The sequence below is a fragment of the Schistocerca serialis genome, chromosome 8, assembly GCF_023864345.2.
Source record: "Schistocerca serialis cubense isolate TAMUIC-IGC-003099 chromosome 8, iqSchSeri2.2, whole genome shotgun sequence".
NCBI lineage: Eukaryota > Metazoa > Arthropoda > Insecta > Orthoptera > Acrididae > Schistocerca > Schistocerca serialis.
Window position 1 is genome coordinate 274,967,983 of NC_064645.1, and position 20,180 is coordinate 274,988,162.

Sequence of the window (20,180 nt, forward strand, 5' to 3'; positions counted from 1 at the left end):
CTAGGAACGCAGTCATATGCCTTTTCTAGATCTATAAAACATAGATGCAATTCCTTGTTCCACTCGTAACACTTCTCCATTATTTGCCGTAAGCTAAAGATCTGGCCCTGACAACCTCTAAGAGGCCTAAACCCACACTCATTTTCATCCAATTGGTCCTCAACTAATACTCGCACTTTTCTTTCAACAATACCTGAGAAGATTTTACCCACAACACTGATTAAAGAGATACCTCTGTAGTTGTTACAATCTTTTCTGTTTCCATGTTTAAAGATTGGTGTGATTACTGCTTTTGTCCAGTCTGATGGAACCTGTCCTGACTCCCAAGCCATTTCAATTATCCTGTGTAGCCATTTAAGACCTGACATTCCACTGTATTTGATGAGTTCTGACTTAATTTCATCCACCCCAGCTGCTTTATTGCACTGCAATCTATTGACCATTTTCTCCACTTCCTCAAATGTGATCCTATTTCCATCATCATTCCTATCCCATTCTACCTCGAAATCTGAAACATTACTGATCGTATTTTCACCTACATTGAGCAACTCTTCAAAATATTCCCTCCATCTGCCCCAGGCATCCACAGGCTTCACCAGCAGTTTTCCTGACCTGTCCAAAATACTTGTCATTTCCTTCTTAGCTCCCTTTTGAAGATTGCTAATTACACTCCAGAATGGTTTTCCAGCAGCTTGACCCATAGTCTCCAACCTGTTTCCAAAGTCTTCCCAAGATTTCTTCTTGGATGCTGCAATTATCTGTTTGGCTTTGTTTCTTTCTTCAACATAACTTTCTCTGTCTACCTGAGTTCTAGTATGTAGCCATTTTTGATAGGCCTTCTTTTTACTTTTACAGGCTGCCTTGACTGTGTCATCCCACCAAGCTGTTTGCTTCATCCTACTTTTACACACTACTGTTCCAAGACATTCTTCAGCCACTTCTAGTACTGTGTCCCTGTACCTTGTCCATTCCTTTTCCAATGACTGTAATTGACTACATTCAACTAACTGGTACCTTTCTGAGATCACTGTTATGTACCTGTGCCTGATTTCCTTATCCTGAAGTTTCTCCACTCTTATCCTCCTACATATGGACCTGACCTCCTGCACTTTTGGCCTCACAATCCCAATTTCACTGCAGATTAAATAATGATCAGTGTCATCAAAGAATCCCCTGAATACACGTGTGTCCCTAACAGCCTTCCTGAATTCCTGACCTGTTATTATATAATCAATGACAGATCTGGTTCCCCTGCCTTCCCAAGTATACCGGTGAATGTTCTTATGTTTAAAAAAGGAGTTTGTGATTACTAAGCCCATACTGGCACAGAAATCCAAGAGTTGTTTCCCGTTCCTGTTGGCCTCCATATCCTCTCCAAATTTACCCATAACCTTTTCATACCCTTCTGTTCGATTTCCAATCCTGGCGTTAAAATCACCCATGAGCAGAACACTGTCCTTGTCCTTTATTCTAACAACTACATCACTGAGTGCCTCATAAAAACTATCCATCTTATCTTGATCTGTCCCTTCACAATGCGAATATACTGACACAATCCTAATTTTCTTGCTAGACACTGTCAAATCTATCCACAACAGTCGTTCGTTTACATACCTTATTGCAACTATGCTGGGCTCCATTTCTTTCCTGATGTAAAGCCCTACACCCCATTATGTTATTCCTGCTTTGACTCCTGACAGGTAGACCTTGTATTCTCCCACTTCCTCTTCTTTCTCACCCCTTACCCGAATGTCACTAACAGCTAAAACGTCCAGCCCCATCTTACTTGCAGCCTCTGCCAGCTCTACCTTCTTCCCATTGATATTAATAGCTCCCCATCTCATTACTATTTGTTTGCCAAGTCGTATCTTAGGAGTCCCTGGTTTGTCAGTTAGAGGTGGGACTCCGTCACCTCCAAAGGTCCGAGGCATTTTGCTCTGATTGTTGCCAGCATCATATTTAAAGTACCAGGGAAGCAGGTTGCTAGCCTTACTTGCCCCGAGTCCCATTGGGTTTTACCCCTAACGGCTGAGGGACTAACCGGTGGATTTGGTAGTCTTTGCTGCATGAGCACAAAGGTGACCACGACTCAGAATATGTCCGAGATGCCCAGCCTTATTCGAAGTAACTGGATCCCGACTGTCGGGACCACTTACTTGGCCACTCATACGTTGCACGTGGTTCATGAACTAGGACTTGACTACAGGAACCCACACCAAGTGGTATATATTCAATTTGAATATGAAAAGAAAATTAAATTGTACCAATTCTCCAGTACATATTCAATTTATGTGATTTCCAAGTTAATTTCTGATGACCTTATCACATTTGATGATGTCCCATTAGTCAACTTGCTTGCTGGTATTAATATTAGAAGTTCATCCATTTTATTCAAGAGTCCTGTTATATCTTGATGGTTAGATGTGCTTTTCTATACTTATTGTTCTATGCAAGATGTAATCTGCTGTTCATTGCAAGAATTTTCCAGGTCTGCATACTTCAACTGATCCAAAGCCTTTCATATTGCTCAGAAGGAACTTTATATAAGACTAGTGTTGCAAAGAATTTATGGATGTCTGATACATTTACTGTTGAATTATTGAGGCTTATGTCCAAACTAAGTACTACCTGCGCTCCCAATATGAACTACTTATAAAACATTTTTTCTCCCTAGAGCATAAATCATAGACTACCCTGCTGACATCTCCAGATAATTACTTTTTATTTGTTACGGTAACAGGCCTATTCTGAAATTCACACACCATGATTACTACTACCCAGCGAAGCAATTTTGATTTTCTTAACCATTTCCTTCCTAGTGTTTCCTTGCACTGCTGCTCATATTTGTCATAATTTTGTAGCAATAGTTGTGATAACACACCATAAGAACTGCATCATTGTTATAAATGCAGTATTTTACATAAAATTGATACTGGCATTATTTATACTGATATCCATTTTATTTATTTATTCTCATTAAAGTTGTAGCAGTTTATCCTCTCATTCAATGCAGTAATGAATTTGATTTATTTCTTGAGTTTAATCTACTTATTTAAGAAAAGACAGTGTTTTGTGGTTTCTACGTGGTGTTGATTTGCTTAAATAGCTTGTAAATCAAAATGATTCGGCAGAACATAGAATTTCTTGAGTTTAAAAGTGTTGTCCTTTGTGCTATGGCATTTTTATTAGTGAAAATTATTCTTGGAAAATAATATGAAGGTGATTTGTAGGTGACTAATTGTAATTAGTCAACAACATGCAATAAGGTTTTCAGATAGATGATATCTGTTGCAAAAAATATGGTAATGTAGATATGATTGCTACACAATTGGGGACATAATCTTACTAAACGTCTTAGGTAAGTTCTATATGACCAGTAATTTTGCAATCAGTGAAGTGACACAGAAATTAATAACTTCTGTTAAGTAATAATATATACAAAAATTTAAATTTATTCTGTTCATTATTGTAAAGTGAATCTAAAATCATATTTCTAGAATCAACACTCAATTTCAAATTTCTTTTTGAAATATTTTGTACATTTCTTCTGTACTCACATGAAACAGGGACTTTCATCTTTACCATTATGATTTTCACCAAGAAAAGATAGTAATAAAGTGATATTTTTGAGTTTTTATTATTATTTATTGCCACAAAAGTAAAATATAAAAGCTATCAAAAATCTATTAAAGTCACAGTGTCAACTGTATTAAAATCTTTGGCTACATCATTAAGTGCACATTTAGTTAAAGTACAACCATTAGATGAACAAGAATAAATTACAATTAAAATTAGCAACTTCTGTTCAAAATGAAAACCAATAATTTTAACTCTACAATTTTTCAGATAATGTATTATGCATAACACTTTACCAGTGGTGAGTTTTGCAACATTATGAATATACATGAAACTCCTTAGTGTAAAGCTAACACAAACATCAAAGACACAATTGTGAATGGTATTACTGAGGAAACAAAAGCTCTTAGTTATAAACAGCAGAAAAATCAGTAGCTGCCATGAAACTGTTAAAGGTAAGTTTCAATATTTCAGCATCAGAAGGTTTTTCACCATAAACAAAATGAAAAATATTATAAAAGGAGAAAAATGTGAAGATGTAGAAGAGGAAGAGCAGCTTTCATAATCAAACAAATGTGGGATATCCAGACATATTAAATTAAAATTTAACAATGAAACTATACTATCCGGAGAGACAGCCAGACTGAAAGATAAGAAGCAAAAGTAAGAGACAAAGAGGCACTGTATGGCCTTCCAGGTACTGGTGACACTGTAATAATACCTGCTTGTAGTTCTTACATGCAAACAGCTCACTTAGAATGTTGCTGTGAACATTGTCTGTAGTTAAGTTTCTGCCTCAACACACATCATGTACTTGAAGCAAAGAAATATTTTGCAGTATTTGGAATACTTTTTTTTTACTATTACATTAGACAGCTTTCACATTGCACACTTAAACACAAAAACTGATATCAAGCTGTTATAAAACAATCTCAAAATTATCCTTCTCTGTGAGATCTATCACAATAAGACACTGAATCAATTAAAAACTAAGGTTAAAAAAGACCACTTCACAAGCTCCTCCATAAATACAAGTTGTCTAGAAACTATGGAGAATTTAGAGTGATAAAATTTCACAACCATTGTTTAAATATAACAGTTAAAAGCTAGAATCCTAAAATACACTCGTGTCCATAAATAAAGGGTTCTTTGAGTGCCATTAAAAAATATTTCATCATGATGGACTAAACTGTGCCTGGATAGTAGGGAGGAAATCATGTGATGTATCATGTGACTCTGTATCACTTAGATATAGTGATTCTAATTCCATGTTTTGTGTGTCTAACACACTGCATTTAAGATGTAATGTTAGGAGGATGACATAGTGAGCACCTCTGGATGCCACTATGTACTGGTGTTGCATTATTAGAAGATAAGTCTCCAGCTGCCTTAAGCCCCATGTGTCCAGCTGTGGAGAGGATACCAGAAGATAGGTGTGTAGAAGATGTGACACAGCCTACTGCCAGAATTGTTATCTTTACTTATGCACCCACAGACATCAAACCGGCACAGCAATAGCTCTGACTTGAGACATCACTGCATCCTCTGGGTCATCATATCATCATTATTAGTTATCACTGCCGTAATCTCCATAAGAATAACACAGACCGGAAGTGAATTCTTCTGCAACATGGATCAAGTAAATATACGGGACGCGCAACAATGGTGCAACAATGCTGCTACTAGGACGCGTGTTGCGCAGCAGCCTCGCTCTGCGGCTAAGTCCCGCTCAAGGTCACCCGTATATTTACTTGATCCGTGTTGCAGAAGAATTCACTTCCGGTCTGTGTTATTCTTATGGAGATTACGGCATTGATAACTAATAATTGCTTAAAAATAATTTATTTAAACAGTGTACGTACTGTTTGGGTGGACTACTGAGTTTAGGAGAGGGGACGGTGGGTGAGTATTGTGTCTTACGCGTTTTACTGCACTTGACCTTGAATTCGGACTTAGTTTCTGGCCGCTGCAACACAATACTAGCAACTCATCAGCTGTGTTCCCCACATGGCTCAATGAGTACAGTGCCATGCCCACTTAGCAAGTGTTGGCAGTCACCTATCCATGCGACTGCTATGTTTAAGCCCAGAAAGTGACTTTTCCTATGTGTTTACCCTTGGTAAGTGTTAAAACCCTGCCATAACTGTGAAAAGGGGCCAGTATGGCGTTTTCAGCATCCTCGATTGGGAGAGCATCATGTCAGGAACACTTATACCACTACATGTGTTTCACAGGGCAAATGTGATGGCTGCAGCTTATAGATGTGATGCCCTGCAATTCTTTATGTTCCCTTTTTATCGTACATTTAACCCTGACGTACATCAGAAAGACTATTATGCCTTACTACACAAGATTGGCCTAGAAGACAAGTACTACCTGTATTGTGAGGGCATTATGAATCTAGAGTGACAGTACACTCTTCAGAGTTAATTGGAACATGCATAGGGTTCTCTAAGCCGCCAAATAACTACAATCCTCATGCCACCAACACATTACCAATGCTGACTTACACTGGGTGCCAATCAAGCAGTTAGAGGAATTATCTACTGGATAGACTAATCCACATTATACAGAACCATTTGCATCCTGTACTGCCATGCAAGGGTATCATACCTAGTACTGACTTTCTCCGTGTCACTGGCAGGTGGATGTGACACAGAGTAAGAGCTCCCCACAGTCCCTGGTCAGTTTTCAAGTACATCTTGTATTTATAACATTATATCACATGTTACAACATTTACAGGTCAGATTTATGTGCATTTATCATCATCATGCCTCCCGTTTTGAGAATCTCGTAGATTCCTTCACTTATGAACTTAGGTGTACATAGTCTGTTATGAAAACTCAGTCTTATATCAAATAGGTGCATTAGTTACTCATATAGTTTCTGCTACATGCTGCTCTGACTTGAATTTGCCAGTATTTCAAAAGGAATGTTTCTAACACCAAATAGAAGGTAAACCCACAGATTAAATAAAACATTTTAATTTGTCTTTCACCATAGACCACTTTTTCTAAAGGTTTGCAGTGATTAATCCTCAAAATACCTGTCCAGCTTTAAATTTATCTAGTTTTATACCTTACAACAGATGTTCTGCATCTCAGTTATCTTGACTAACTCATTTGAGATAGCCGTCTTTACTTCATTTTCTCTTCCCTTTGTATTTACACTGTCATACTTCCATCTCCTAGAAGTTTCTCCTAGATTCTCCTAGCTATTCCCACCACCCTTGACTATCCATCCCCTGACTCCATATTGACAAATTCTTGTTTCTCACTGCAGAATAATACTTTTACCACTAACAAAGCTGGATTTCCTTGTTACTGATCTTCACTGAAGTAAATTTGCAAACACAATTGAAGAGGCTCAGTTGTTGTAATGGTACTTTATTGTTGTGTATTCACTTGCTGTATAACTATGCAAACACACATCTTCAACACACTCAATACCCTCCTAATGCACATGATCATTCTCTTTTCCATAATTGTTTTTATACTGCACTCGCTTGGTTTCCACATTTATTCTTACTGATTCATTCCAATTTTTTTCCTCTTATCTGTCTGTTATGGTTGTTGTATTTAATTCTTAGATATTTATAGTCCCATTCATTTAATTTTTTCCCTATTTCTTCCTATGGACTGCATCTCATCAGTTTTAGGCTTAGCCAGAACCTTCTGGTGAACTAGATGACCTTCCCTCGCAAACATATACACAAAAGTACCTGCACTTCCTCAGCTGGTAATGCCATCTATCAGATCATATGCATAAAGATGAGATGAACGAAAAGTATATGACAAGTATTAGATCCTACAGACAGGCTGATACAGACACAGACCATTATCTAGTACTCGACAAACTACAACTTCAGTTGTGTTGTAAAAGAAGGAGGAACAACAGGGTCAAGAGACAATTTGAAGTTGAGAAGCTTAAGGATCCAGAGTTGTATCACCAGCATAATAATATCAGAGTTCATAACAAATCTGAAGTAATGAAAGAAGTGTTAATGATCAATGGGAAGATTTAAACAGGCTGCAGAAATATGAAAGTGTGAGAAGACCTTCAACTGAGACGGCGGATATAATCTAATTGGTGCATGGAAGCAAGCTCTTGATGCAGAGAAGAGCCAGAGATATTCTTTGCTATGTTTATGCTATGATGGGAGTGGTGGTGCTGCCAGAACCGATGCTGACACCATCTGCGACGGCATGACACAACTACCAAAAAATCAGAAGCTGTCTTTGGGATGTATAATGCCACCACACCATCAGTTTTGCAATCAGTTACTCCTGATGAAAACAATGGTGTAAATATCATAAGCTTGAGGTTTTACCCTGAACTGACATGGCAAGATGTTCGCGAATGTTTTATATAGGTGGAGGCAAGTTGTTGAATGCTGAAGATCCTGAAAATGTCTTCCATGAAGGAAGAATTGCAGAGGGTGTACAGAAAGAATAATCTCAAGTAATTCAACAGGACATATGCAGAGCAGTTAAGAAACTGAATAATAATGAGGCACCAGGATAATTGCAGAGATGTCAAAGATGGAAGGTGGAACACTTCAGAAAGAGTGATATATTTTTGTAAGTGAAGTATAGAGAAAGGACATGATCCTGAAAGAGTGGAAATCAGCTACTATCATCCCACTGCACAAAAAGAACAGTAAAAGGAATTACTGAGGTATTTCTTATCTAAGCACACCACACAAAGTTTTATCACTAATAATTCTTGAAAAGCTGAAGCCTTTCACTGAAGACATTGCTGGAGAGTACCAGGCAGGTTTTCAGGAAGGAAGATCAACTGTGGATGAAATTTTGACAATGAGGTAAGTCTGGGAGAAGTGCTGAGAATTCAACCATCAATTCCTGATTACATTTGTGGATTTCTCAAAGTCTTATAATAGTATAAACACATTAAGCATGTACAACATCCTGAGGGAGCTTGCCATGCCAAGGATATTAATTAACGTTTGAAGGTGTAGACAGCAGAGACAGAAGCTAAGGTGAGATACCACAGCAAGTTATCCAAGCAATTCAGCATCAGAACAGGTGTGAGACAAGGTGACGCCATTTCCCTATTGTTTTTCAATTTGGCCCGGCGAATGTAATTCTGGAAATGAAAGAAGAAGACAAAGGGGTGAAGCTAAACTGAAGAATGCAGTTATTGGGATATACAGTTGACATGGCAGCCACAACGGAGTCAGAGAGAGAATGGCAGAAACCATAGAGAACTTAGCAAAGAATGCCAATAAGACTGGACATGTTTAAGAGAAGGCTCAAATGATAAAAGTATCCATAGAAACCTCTAATAATGCCTAGTTATGTGTTGGAATATGAAACACAGTGAGAGTTGAAACTTTTAAGTAGCTTGGCACATGGTTCAGCAGGCATAATGACCTGAAACAGAAATTAATCAATGTACTGTCAAAGCACCTAAAATTTATTTCAGTCTGAAACACCTAATGTCATCAAAAAATCTGTTAGTTAAGACCAAACTTAAAGTGTATAATGCAGTGATAGTACTGGCAGCATTATGAGGGACAGAAACATTAAGCACCACAAAAAATGAAAAGAACCTGTTGATCTTTGAAAGGAAAATCATGAGAAAGATTTTTGGATCATCCTGCGAAGACAAAACTTGTGGACATCAAAAAGACCAGGAACTGCATGACCTGAAGAAACAACTAAACATCATTCACAAAATGAAAGAGCAGAGAATAAGCCTGGCAGGGCACATTGGTTGGGGGCCAGACAGGTGTCAGGCCAAAGTTGTGCATTTGGGAATAATTGAAAGAGCTCACCCTACTGGAAGAGCAAGGAAGTGAACTGAAGAAGAACCTTCAGTTACTGGGTGCCCATGAGAACTGGGCCCACAGTGCACAAGATCATCATCTTGTAACATTTGCATTAAAGCACCGCTTCTGGGACAGGGAGTTGTGCCGGCCCGGGATCGAATATGCATGACAGATTAATAATGAGGACTGGTGTGCCAGCCAGTCCAGATGTGGTTTTTAGGCAGTTTCCCACATCCCATTAGGCAAATACTGGGCTTCTACCCAAGTCCCACCTCAGTTAGACAATTCACAAACATTCAGAAACTTTTACTCACTTCCACACTACTTGAAGGCAGTCGGGGTTACACATACCTGTAAGAGTGTGTAAGAGTGGTGACAGGAAAGGCATCCTGCCACTCATTAAATTAGTCATGCCAAATCCATAAGTAATTATGCCAACCCTATGTTGATGTGGGAAAAGATGCAAAAGAAAGAAGTTTTTTTAAAAGAAATTGTGCTTTACTTCCTCCATCCCTCTCACCTCCACAAAACTAATGAGCTAATGAGCTGCCATTCCTTTAAAAAAAAAGGACAAAGTTCAAGGTCAGGTCAGCATGTGAAACAGACTTACTCTTACCTCCTCTATGTCATTTTAAATGATACAGTTAGCTTTTAGCACATACACCATGTTCACAATGCAAATCTTAATTTTTTGCTGCCAATTTAAATCTGTCAATATTACAAAATACTAATATTGCCATTGAGCAATAGGAAATAGTTCTTTGATAAATGTGTATGATAAATGCAGAAATTACACACATATAACAATGTAGATCACTCTGAATATCGTCCTGTTGCAATTTCTCTTTTTACAAAATGAACACAATGTTAAAGCAACTCTTAGAGAACAAGTAGCTATTAGATACATTATAGCACAACCCAATAACAAAATAGTTGGTGTTCTTAATAATAAAAAATACTAACAGTTTTATCTGGTAAGTATTGCACAAACAAGAATCTCATGTAGACAGAAAATCATCTGAGGTATTAATAATTTGCTATCAACACATAAATAGCAAATAGATGGTGAAGATTGTGGTTATAATTTTTGATGGTCATTGGTAATTGCCTGTATTATGTTTCGGTACCGTTTCAGCATTGGATCATATATCTGAAATCAAAATATCATTTGTTATATGATGGGTAATTAAAAATCTATTTTGTTAAAAATACAGCTTAATCATAAAAAATTATGCACATAAACAAGCAGTAACAAATAACTGGCAGAAATTGTTTCAGTTTTAGTAGATAAGAAATGAAATAAATGTTGAATTGTCAACACATATTCCAAACATTCAGTAAAACTACACTGAACAAAACCAGAGTTGTATATTATGAAAATTTCCAAATTTATGCTAGTTTAAGAACAATGATGAAAATTATTTTATAGTAATGGAGTGAAAAGTTATAATCATGAGGGAAACAAATCCTGCTGCAATTGACAAGCAGTTATTGTAAGGGTGGACATGGAACAGACATCTACAAACTTCACAATGAAACAATGGGAGCTGGACCAGGGACCACATCATTTATGGTATATCATTAACTGCAACAGCAAATGTCAAATGGTAAAGAAGACACAAGCCCAAAGGTTGTGTTAAACTCTAAGCTTTCTTCTTTTATAAGAGAAGGACAATATTTTGTACTGTTCAAATAATCTGTCTCAATGCATGGTATTTATTTGGCTTGAAAACAGATGGCAGCAGGCCTGGTATCGACTTCAATTAATTATACCATGTTTTGAAGTATATGACATGTATTTGCAGTTGCAAATAGGGATAACCTTCAACTGTATAATGGAATGACAACAATGAAGATTTGTGCCAGCTGGGATTTATGCTGTGAGCCAAAACAGTTAAGATGAGAGATCGTTTAAAATGGGAAATCTGGCTATGAGTCCTGGACTAGAACATATTTTCATTGTTGTCATTCCATTATACAGCAGAAAGTTGTCAGTAATTGCAGCTGTAAATACAGTTCATGTATTTTATTATGGTTATAGTCACTGCAATGCCTGTTCTTTCAAACAAGCATGCATATTGAAGGAAACTTGCACCATACTACTTACCAACACAGGCACTGCAATATCACATTTGGAGGTATAAGGACAGTCATTTTTTCAAACCATTCTAATTTACAGAACTATTAAATACTTCACAATATCTTACAAAATTCAAATGATCATGCAATCTGACAAAATAAGAAAATATGAACAGTCTGAGATTCTTATAAATAACATAAATTGTAAGTATAAAATAATAATACTTACAGAAGCAGCATCACGATGAGGCTGACAAACCAGATGAGGGTGGCCTAAATGTGAAACCATTTCTTTGAAGGAACTTCCAGAGGCATGAACTATAGCATGCTTGGCTTGATATGCAGCCCCCAAGACTGCAGAGTTCACTATATCCTACATTATACAGAATTATTTGAGCAAAATTGTATATCACAGTGTTCCAGTGAAAATAACTATGACATGGATAAGCAAACTGTGAATTAGCTTCAGTTTAATCAAGTATTCATTCTAAATAAAATACAACTTCCAACACATATCTGCAGCAATATCATAAACTGAAACAGATACATCAGTCTTCTGTAAATGAGAAAATTAATGATATAATATGGGATTACTGGACAAATTCCATACAGGAGATTCAGTTATCTTTCTTTCCTTGCTGATATGACAGTTATATCTAGAAATACAGAGGTTAGTGTAGAACAGTTGAATCTGTTAAAATCTGGAAACCAGGATTAATTACCATTAGAAATACAAGTATATTGTAATAGCACAGGCCAAAGCCAGCATCCAGTGCTGCATATAGGGCACCAGGTCATGGTAGATGATCTGTCAACAATAGCAACCATATTCTGTGTGCTTGCTTCCACACTGACTTCATTCTGCACGATGACACCTGAGCTTAGGAAACTGGGCCCCTTTCAGCAAATTTTTGCTTGATCTAGAAATGTGACAGAGGTCAGCTACTGACAGCATGATCAACTCCAAACAGCTGTATTTAAACCACGAGCCCAGCCGAGTAGGTTATTGGCACAGCAGGGTCATATTACATCATCTGCTAAGTGTCAGTTGCCACCACAAGATTGACAATGCTCTACAGACACAGTCATAATTGGTGTAACTGTACTGGATGATGCTGCCAATACTACACCAACACCTCTATGAGACCATCTGTCGAGAAACTTGCTGCAGCTTCATGGCCCAAGCCACAAACGGACAACCAACTGGCTCCATTTGCTGGGGGCTCCCTGCCACCAGCTGCTGCTCTCCAGGCAAAGGTCCAGAGTTTACCTCTGTGTGTTGCCATCATCTGCCATAGCACTAGAAGATGCCACTGGCTGCTTCTTGCCACTGGCAGATCCATGTTATGTGTTCCACTCAGCTGCCTCTGTGTCAGCATCCACCAAGTCAGCATTCCCTGAGTAAACAGCTTTCCTTCCAATAGTTTGTGTACATCACCAGGCCATACAGTACGCATACGCAGGGACTACATGGGATGATGCCAGCTTGTGGTCCATATAAGACACACTCATGTAATTGTTCAAGTCTACGGTATTGTTATCTTCACACTCATGTGCGTCTGCAGCCTGTCTCTCTCAGCTTCCTACGAAGCTACACTCTGGAGTCATTCCTACCTCCCTTGCCAAAATACAAACCCATGACACTCCAGGTGGAAGTTGAATTCCCCTGACAAATGGCTCCCACCACCCAGTAGCAGCCATTGCACAAACTCGCCCACTTCATTGCACGAACTCGCCCACTTCATTGTGAAGTCAGAAGTGGGATGACTTGAAGACTGATTGAGTGACAGAGAAGAAGAAGTCCACTTCATTCTGGTGAGAGAAGCTGATGGAGACTGCAATGGTGACTCAACTTGGACAGCACCAATGAAAGTAGCAGCTCAAATTTTGGATTTTCATTCATGGGATCCACAAACCTGTCCATCCTCCTGACCTTGAATTTCCACCCTCCTACCACTGCGCCCAGTTTAGATTCAAATTTTAATATTTGGTAAAGGCCCCAGGGTTGAACTATTAACAGATGTTGGTATACACATAGTGCAGTTTGCCAGGACACAGCTCCATGCACTGAACCACAGAATTTAGTTTGCTGGGTATGCCAACAGAAAGGGCATTGCTCCAGGCAATGCAGAGAGGGTGCATGGTTAAGGCGATGAACTTTAGGACAATGTAAACAGTAGGTGAATATAAGCATGGATTGTTATATGCAATGGAGCAGACGTTTATTGGTCTACATGAGTGTATCTGATATGCCTTTGTGAACTAGTGTGAGTACCAGGAATAATTAAGTATTTGCTTGAGTAATGGATTAAAGCAACTTTTAGGTGAGAAATTATGAAGAATGTGTACTGTGGCAATGTGAATACTAGAATCTTGGCATGTTTAAATTAGTAAGAAACAATGAAGCTTTGTATCATGATATGTTGAATAATAGGGAATTTGACTGTTTTTGGAAATCATTTTAACATGGCGTTGTTTTCCTGCTTTCTAGCACTGGCCAAGGCACGCCAGTACCCTATGTACCTGTGGCAACTGAGGTATTCTGTGTGCCTGTATGTGTTGCTTCACATGAACTATTGTCCCACAGCACTGTTATTGCTGGCAGACAAGATGTCAGAAGTCAGTACCCATCTTCTCTGTTCATGTTGGCTGGTTGCTTGGCAATTTCTATTGCCTCTCTAATCTTCCTCCTGAAAGGAAGAGGCTGTTTCACCAGTACACATGCTTCACCAAAATCAATCTGTTTGCCACACTCCTGCTGTTGTTCAAATTGACACAAGCACTGCTAAAGCAACTAGAATGAATTTTGACAGAGCCAGAAGACTCATCCCACAAGTTCCACAGGCACCAACAAGATATAGTTTATCGAAGGTACATAAAGAAGCCTTTCCATTACGACCAATTGTGAGTACCATTAATTCACCGATGTACAGTCTAGCAAAGGAACTGGCTCCAAAGCTCTGACATTTGGTGGGCCACACAAATTTGTACATTAAGGACTCCACCAACTTTTAAAAGAAAAGTGTATCTCAGCCACAGACCTGATGGTTAGCTTCAACATAAAGTCTTTATTCATGAATGTACTGTTATAAGACACCATGATAATCTTAGAAGAACGCATGGCACCTGATATCTGCGATCTAGTGCACCACTGTTTAATGACCACCTATTTCAGGTGGAAAGCGGACTTTTATGAACAGACAGATGGTGTAGCTATGGGCTCCCCTCTCTTGCCTTTTGCAACAGACATCTTTATGGAAGCATTCGAAGAAACAGCTCTCCAGTCCACACCATTACACCCAGAATGTTGGCTCCAATATGTTGTCGATACTTTCGTTATCTGGGCACATGGAGAGGAAGAGCTATGAAATTTCCCCCAACACCTCAACCAGCAGCACAGCAGAATTCAATTCACTATGGAGATAGAAAAGAATGGGTTGCTGCCTTCCCTCAATGTGGAAGTTTACAGAAAGTCTGATGGTAAACTGGGCCATAGAGTATATAGGAAGCAAACTAGTACTGACGGGTACCTGCATTCCTCCTCACATAATCACCCTATGCAGAAGAAATCCACCCTGCATGCTTTAATCAAGAGGGCTCACAGGATCAGTGATAAGGAACATCTAAAGGATGAACTACAAAACCTCAATTCCATTTTTTGTCCCAAGGGCTGTGGAATGAAAGTAACAGATAAAACTATGGTGTCAAAGAACAAAGGCAATGGAGGAGGGCAAAAGGAAGCACAAATCATCACTGTATTATCATATGTTCATAGTGTCACTGAATGGGTGGGAAAAATTCTCCACCTAGCAGGTATCAAGCTGATTTTCCGAAGCAACAACAGAGTAGAAGATGTTCTTTGCACAACAAAAAGATACATTTGACAAAATACATGCTGCTGGAGTTTATGAAATCAGATGCGATTGTGGATTAGTGTATGTAGGTGAGACAGGGTGACCTATCAGCACACGGATACCTGAACACGAAAAATATATCTGACTAAGGCAGCACACTAAGTTAGCAGTGGCAGAACAGCAGCACGAGTGCGGCAAACAGATCGATTTTTGGTGAAGCACGTGTACTGGCGAAACAGCCTCTTACTTTCAGGAGGAAGATTAGAGAGGCAATAGAAATAGCCAAACGACCATCCAACATGAACAGAAAAGATAGGTACTGACTTCCGACATCTTGGCTGCCAGCAATAATAGCATTACAGGACGACATCTCACATGAAACAACACATACAGGTGTGCGGGAGGCCACAGCAGCTGCAGGTACATAGGATACTGGCACACCTCAGCCGGTGCTAGAAAGCAGAAAAACAATGCCACATCACAGCTGCCGCCTGGTCTTCCATTTACCAATTTCCACCAATTACAAGCAGTAATGCAAACACCAATCAAAATTTTGGGTTTCTACCAATGAAAAGAAATAATAAAAACACCAATAAAGACTTCTAAAATCCCTCCCCTTTATCCTAAAGAGCCTATGAAAATTAGATAACAGCTATGTCTCCAGGTATATAAGAAACAAAGTTTTCTCATTCAGCAGTAAACAAAAACACCCTGTAGAAGGTCTCTTGCAACAGGGACCAAAACGTCTGTAGTTTTATATATATTGACAATGCAGTCACAAACCCAGAAAAAATTTATTGAATGTGACAATGGCCGCAGAAGCCTACATTTACATGTCATTTTATGTTCATACCATGCTTTTTCTTTCATGAATTACAGTATTCCTTCATAAAAATGGAAATGAAATTCAAAGCATTTGAAAGCCCACTAAAATGCTCTATTCGAGTCACATGATGCCTGTGATGTCAGTGGCTAGCTCACTGCTCCTACTATCATAAATATAATTCACAGTGATGTCTTGCTTTGGAATTTACATTTTCGAAAATGGATTACAAATGGTGTGTAGTAGAACACTGTACACATACAGCCATAAAAACTCTTCAAAAATTGTTTTTGAGTGTTTCAGAGAATGAGAAGGTGCATAAAAATTGGTCGCACTGTACCAGCAAAATTCCATTATGTTGATGCCTGAGTTGCCTTAATTAAAAATGTCTTTCACTCTGAAGTTAACAGTAATTTACCTCCAACATAGCTTTTCCACTGTTACAAAGAAGGGTAGCATGTCAAAAAAATTAAATTCTTACTAAAATTATATCTGCTTACAGTATATCTGCTTAACTGGTAGCTCGATTGACATGTTGTGCCTCTATTTGTGCACCTGTCTGTCTTTTTTGTGGGCCTTAGCTGTGTCCACACTGGCATCCCACATACGCACCCCCCACATCTGAAGGATTTCAACATTCAATTACTGCATGGCGTAGCATGCAGCAACATTGAGATTAAGTATCTATTAATGATGTAAACAGCGGTGTGGCACAACCTCCCAACATCTATCCAAGCAATGTGGTATCACATCGCTTGTGGAAAATTCAACACTAACCAGCATTTACACGTGATTGTTTTAAAGGCCAGTCCTTTATGCCCCACCTGTCACTCAGTGAATAATGACACCCATCACCTGACCTGCATCAGTGTTCATGAAGTCTGGACATTAGGGCAACAAATGGTCACCTGTTTACTCCTCGCCCCTCCATCCATGGTTGAAACATATGCTTTCATTTCTCATGCAATAGTCTGGGTCAAAGGATAGACGATCACCTAACTTCATGGGGTTGTGGACAAATCGTGCCTCAGTCTTTGGAACTTCCTACAGAATGATGTCCAAGCTACCATGCCTATTTTGCCAATTACCTCTGAGGGGTTTTGCACGATGCCCTGCTCAGTTGGAATGTACCAGGCATGGTTGGCTCGATTGCTGTCAACGAGCACCACTAACACTTCCCTCATGTTATTTCAAGCCCCTGGCGGGTGCAGCACCTGATACCCCAGTGTCCTTGTTTTCCATTCCTGTCTCCCCTACCTACCACTGGTATGTCACACGTTGAAAGTTCATGGTTACAATTAAGTATCTCATTCTCTGACTGTCCCATCTTGCTGTCTTCTGGTTAGTTGGTAGTGTTCAAGACGCCATGGTGGCCAGGCCTTATGTGGCCGACCCCTGCCTACCCTGCCCCCCCCCCCCCTCCCCCACTGCCCTGCCACCGAGCTGGAGGTGACCTCCGCGTACTCGTGCCCCATTATAATATTTTAACTTATTTATAAAACAAATTGATGGTCCTTTCAAATGAAAAGCAAATCACAATTACAAAACTTCACCACAACAATTAGAAACAGAGTTTCAGATATTGGCATTAATTTACACTTACAAACAGTACAACCCTTATGTTTGTGTTACCTGCACATTGTACATGCTTCATATCTCTCCATATACAAAATCTCATTGTCCTAAACCTTGTATGATGATATCTTCACTACTCCCAGTGCTTTCCGAAAAGATAATTGTTTGTAAGGAAAGTAGATGCATTTATCCTCAGTTATCTACTTCTCAGCCTTAGATTAATTTGAAGCTATATGCAATACATCCCACCATCGAAGCAACTGCTGCAATGAGCTTTTGCTAATGCTACTTTCATATTTTGTGTAAAACTTTTAAAAATTAGTAAATTGTGTAGTAAGAATAATTAGGTGATAAGATGACCACCAGGCAACAGTTAGTGAATACTATTTCATTCCCAGATGTAAGTCAGATGATAACATAGATGTAAACAATGGTACAACGCTGACAAAGCAGACCATGGATCAAGTGTCATGATAGTATCAGATGGAGAAGATTTCCTGTCTTAACACTGTACAACGCTGACACAAAGCAGCAAGGCACTGAGGCACCACACAGGTTCAGAATGAGTCTTTGGCTCTGACATGAATTAAACTTTTTCAGGTCCCTTGAGATACAGAGAGGAAGATAGCCAAAAATCTGGCAACAATATCTGTCTAGGCTAGAGATTTGACATTAGGGGGTAATAAGTCAGATATTAAGAAATAATGTTGTATAAAAGGTGTACTATGGGCACTGGAGGATAGGTGAAAAGTGACTGTGCCCCCAGGAACTAGTAAGTTCATTGTATAGTTGAACTCTCTGAAGCAGGGATGCTTCAATAGTCTTTACGGGTGAAAGATAACTGTGAGTTAACGTATTAAGGTTTTATGCGAGGGATTTCTTATCAGTCAATGTGTCTGAGAATGTGATTATAGTGATGCTACCACTGACTTCTTTCTTTTTTAAATAGTTTTCCTCATTTGCTGTACCATAGTGATAAGGCAACACAACAGATTAACATAATTGAGTTCACAGAGGTCAAGAAGTATCTGGTTTTTTATTTTAAGTGCTGGACAGTGGATGACATTGTGAGAGTTAAGGCAGTGTCTGACTTAATGGGATATGCAAGAACTTTTAACTAGTTATTAGAGGTGTACTATGTTTATATTATGAGAATGTGTGACATTCAAATTTTCACTTGTGATGTTTTTATCATAAGACCTTGGGTATCAATCCAAATGGACAAAAAGTTAGTAGTGTTAGAGTGCAAATATTACTTGGGATGACTATCAAGGTTATGCTGATGGGTGCCATCCTGATACCTATCTCCTTTCCCATGGTGTGAAACAATAAAGCTGCTAACTGGACTGAAAAGAAAAAAGAGCAAACTAGGAATTGAAAACTCTGTTTTGTGAAACATTGATCTGAGTATAAAGAAAAACGAATGCCAAAGTGCGAAGGTTATTTGAGAGGGTTTACTGTGGACTCAAGATGAAGAATATGAAGTGTAAAAACAATTGTAACATATGCATGATTGCATTTCAGTTAGATCAATATCAGGAATCTGATGAGGAAGAAAGTCAAGGCGAGGACCCAGTGCCATATCTAGAACACCAGCAGCTACAGCCAATGACCTGCCAACACAGCAGCCCTCCCCTATGTGCCAATTTCTGCTCTGACCTCCTTTCACATGATAACAGCAAGGTCTAGGACACAGGTCCTCATTCACGATACTTCTGCGTGACCTAAGAACCCGACAGTGCTACATTCTCCATGTGGTCAGCTCCAGGCACTGGTATTTAAACCCTGGCTTAGCCAAGTAGGTCATTGGCACAGCACGGTCATGTAATGTTGCCTGCCATGGGTCAGTTTCCACTGTGAGATCGACAGTGTTCTGTTGATGCACTCATAATCAGTACAAATGGAATATGCTGCACTGGACGAGGCCATACTTCTGATGCAGCCAATACTCTGCTGCTGCCTCTATGAGACTTCCTGCAGAGCAACCTACCACTGCCACGTGGTCCAAGGCATGAATGGACAACCGACTGGCTCCATGCCACTGGGATCAACCAGGCGCCAGCTGCTGCTCTTCAGCCAACTGTCCAGATTTTGACTCTGGTTGACAACAATAGTAGATGGCACTGGATGCCTTTTGCTGGCAACAGAGCCATGACGAGTGCTCTGCCTGGCCACCACAATGCCAGCATCCGCCAAATTGGCATTCTCCGAGTAAGAAGCCTGTCTTCCAGTTGTCTGGATATGCCACCAGGCTATATGCTATCATGCCTTTATGATGCAGGGACAACACCCGACTGTGTTCTGTACAAATATGTACACATATAACTGTTCAATTTTAATGGAGTAACAAAGAATTGTTATGTTCACACTCATGTCTATCTGCAGCTTGTCTCTCAGCCTTCCTGCAATGCTACACTCAGGAGACACACCTGTCTCCCTTGCCATCATGCAAACCCAGGACACCTCAGGTGGGAGTTTAAT

The 20,180-nt window shown here is 39.2% G+C and overlaps 1 protein-coding gene across 1 annotated transcript in view; it reads right to left on the bottom strand.

Annotated features, from left to right (window-relative positions):
- Positions 1-3,623: 3,623 nt before the first annotated feature.
- LOC126416806 (xylulose kinase-like) overlaps positions 3,624-20,180 on the bottom strand; it is a 137,562-nt gene continuing 121,005 nt past the window's right edge. Inside the window, exons 12-13 of the mRNA XM_050084680.1 lie at positions 11,677-11,820; positions 3,624-10,518 (exon numbers count right to left, since the gene is read on the bottom strand). Of these exons, the coding sequence (XP_049940637.1) occupies positions 10,447-10,518; positions 11,677-11,820 (216 nt within the window). The 3' untranslated portion in view covers positions 3,624-10,446. The remainder of the gene's footprint in view (positions 10,519-11,676; positions 11,821-20,180) is intronic.